At 48.2% G+C, this 3,111-nt stretch overlaps 1 protein-coding gene across 1 annotated transcript; it reads right to left on the bottom strand.

Moving 5' to 3' along the window:
- Nucleotides 1-1,711: 1,711 nt before the first annotated feature.
- LOC139558486 (uncharacterized) lies at nucleotides 1,712-2,284 on the bottom strand. Its single transcript, XM_071373643.1, has one exon. It carries the CDS (start codon nucleotides 2,282-2,284, stop codon nucleotides 1,712-1,714), a length of 573 nt encoding a protein of 190 aa, XP_071229744.1.
- Nucleotides 2,285-3,111: the final 827 nt, after the last annotated feature.

Raw genomic sequence — 3,111 nt, 5'->3', positions numbered from 1 at the left:
TGTCTGAGATCCCTAAAGATTGGAAAGCTGCCGTGGTCATCCCCCTCTTCAAAGGGGGAGACACTCTAGACCCTAACTGTTACAGACCTATATCTATCCTACCCTGCCTATCTAAGGTATTCGAAAGCCATGTTAACAAACAGATCACCGACAATTTCAAATCCCACCGCAACTTCTATGCAATCTGGTTTCCGAGCTGTTCTCTCGCTCTCTTTATTGGCAAGACGATTTACGATATTAACATAAAACAACTCATAATAATGCATTTTGTCAACGGGACAACAGTAACAACAGTAATTTGGGTCGAAATAACCACACATTGAACAATAAGAGGACAAGTGCAGGTTGGTTGGTCTGTCAGACACTATCCCTCATCTTTTGGCAGGCAGCAATGTAGTGTCTGCCAACCCACAGCTCTCTGCGTCCTCCCCCAACAGGACTATTCTCATCAGAGGTCTTTGAAACCTTGAATAAGGGTTCCAAATTTGGGGAAATGACTGTAATTGTTTAACTTTTGACATTTTGTTAAAAAAATGCAGCTCTGTCTCAGGTTCTGCTGTGGTGCAGTGGTTACACAGCCTTTCCTCTACTGGGAGCCAGGTTTTCAATGGAAAGGCTGTGCTCACTGAGCCTGTACTTTGTCAAGTTGTTTCTAAGATTTTGATCAGTAACCATGGTCAAATAGTTAGCCACGGTGTACTGTCGATTTAGGGCCAGATAACACTGCATTTTGCTTTGTGCTTGTGCTTGTGTTTCCCAATAAGTAATGTAGTTTTGTTTTTGCCTGTCGTAATTTGTTTTTATCTGCGCATCCACAGTCACCAGAGTGGTGACATCCAGTGGAAGCGGTACTGAAAACAGGGTGATTAGAAATCCAGTATTCCAATGAAACCTCATTGGACAGACAGTGACCTAAAAAAAAAAAAAAATATGGTTAGTCCTCGGGGTTTTGCCTGCTACATAAGTTCTGTTATACTCACAGACATGATTCAAACAGTTTTAGAAACTTCAGAGTGTTTTCTATCCAAATCTACTAATAATAGGCATATTTTATATTCTGGGGATGAGTAGAAGGAAGTTGAAATTGGGCACGCTATTTATCCAATAGTGAATTTGTTGCCCCCTATCCTAGAGAAGTTAACCATCGGGTAGTTTGTAGCAGCTGGTAGTTTAACAATTCTCACTGTCACATGCTCTATATTTGTTGTGTCAGCATCGACTAGCCCCTAACATGCGACTTGCTTTATCTTAAGCCAGCTGTCATCAGTCAAGTATTTCAGTGACGTAATATATCGTGTGTGTGTGTGTGTGTGTGTGTGTGTGTGTGTGTGTGTGTGTGTGTGTGTGTGTGTGTGTGTGTGTGTGTGTGTGTGTGTGTGTGTGTGTGTGTGTGTGTGTGTGTGTGTGTGTGTGTGTGTGTGTGTGTGTGTGTGTGTGTGTGTGTGTGTGTGTGTGAGTTGAGGCAGAGGTGTGCTCCTGATATCAATCATTTCAACCCTGGAACAAACTGTCTCCAACTCATATCCTTCAGAACCCCACACCGCATGGCCATGACACAGTGCCTCCAACACATCAGAAACGTTTTAGTGTTATTGCAAAGAGGCCCTGCCTTCGTTAGATATTAGCATGAGCAGCAGGCGGCGATGGAGCGAGGGACGAGTTTAGTGGTTGGGCTGGTTGGAACTGGTTGGGGCTGGTTAGGGCTGATGGGTCATGGGCCTGGTTGGGGCTGATTAAGCTTGTCGGGCATGGGGCTGGTTGGGGTTGGTTTGGGCTGGCTGGGGCTGGTTAGGGCTTGTCGGGCATGGGGCTGGTTGGAGCTGGTTGGGGCTTGGGGCTGGTTGGGGCTGGTTAGGGCTGATGGGTCATGGGCCTGGTTAGGGCTTGTTAGGGCTTGTCGGGCATGGGGCTGGTTGGGGCTGGTTGGGGCTGGTTGGGGCTGGTTGGGGCTGGTTGGGGCTGGTAGGGCATGGTGCTGGTTTGGGCTGATGGGGCATCGGTCTTTTTGGGGATGTTTGTGGCTGGTTAGGGCCGGGAGGAATGGGTGCTTCTGGTTTGTGGGGCATTTTGGTGCTGGTGGGCATGGGGCTGGTTGGGGCTGATTGGGTCTTGTTGGGTATGGGGCTGGTTGGGCATGGGGCTTTTTGGAGCTGGTTGGGCATGGGGCTGGTTGGGGCTGGTGGGGAATGGGGTTTGTTGGGGCTGGTTGTGGCTGGTAGGGGCTGGTGGGCATGGGGCTTGTTGGGGCTGGTTGGGGCTGGTGGGTAATGGGCTGGTTGTGCATGGGGCTGTTTGTGGTTGGTTGGGGCAGGTTAGGGCTGTTGTGGCATGGGGCTGGTTAGGACTGGTGGAGTATTGGGGCTGGTTGGGGCTGGTGGGTAATGGGCTGGTTGTGCATGGGGCTGGTTGTGGTTGGTTGGGGCTGTTGTGGCATGGGGCTGGTTAGGACTGGTGGAGTATGAGGCTGGTTGGGCATGGGGCTTTTTAGCAGCTATGTTGACAATGACTTGATAACGATGTAGGCTGTGTGTAGCGGTTAGCGGTCATGATATTCATTTTTGGCTTTGGAAAGTTTTTCTTCGCCTGGTCACAGACAGCTGTGTTGTGCACTGTGTTGCCAGAATAAATTATACAGTGTTCAAAGGGATCGTGCTGTATGTATGTGGCTGCTATGAAAGTGAACTGTGTTTGGTGATCAGGGGTGTATTCATTCCTCCGATTCCATTGAAAAATGTTTCTTAACGGAAGCAAACAGAACAAAACAGGGATAAACATACCTGAATTTCTGCAGGTAGACGGTCAGAGAGAGAGAGAGAGAGAGAGAGAGAGAGAGAGAGAGAGAGAGAGAGAGAGAGGAAAGGAGACAGAGAGAGACAGAGAGGAGAGGAGAGGAGAGGAGAGGAGAGAAGAGAAGAGAAGAGAAGAGAAGAGAAGAGAAGAGAAGAGAAGAGAAGAGAAGAGAAGAGAAGAGAAGAGAAGAGAAGAGAAGAGAGAGAGAGAGAGAGAATCTCAGAGCGTTCACAGTCAGCCCTATCAGACCACAGCAAAATCACAGTCTACTTGAACAGAGCAATACTCAATCATGAGGCATCAGGAACAAAGCCAAAGGAA

Source organism: Salvelinus alpinus, chromosome 29, assembly GCF_045679555.1.
Source record: "Salvelinus alpinus chromosome 29, SLU_Salpinus.1, whole genome shotgun sequence".
Taxonomy (NCBI): Eukaryota; Metazoa; Chordata; class Actinopteri; order Salmoniformes; family Salmonidae; genus Salvelinus; species Salvelinus alpinus.
The sequence above is the reverse complement of the archived record's forward strand: the minus strand, read 5'-3'. Positions and strand labels throughout refer to the sequence as shown.

What these genes read in the sequence shown, in the direction of transcription:
- LOC139558486 (XM_071373643.1), bottom strand. Translation starts at nt 2,284, where the DNA reads ATGCACAACCAGCCCATTACCCACCAGCCCCAACCAGCCCCAACAAGC.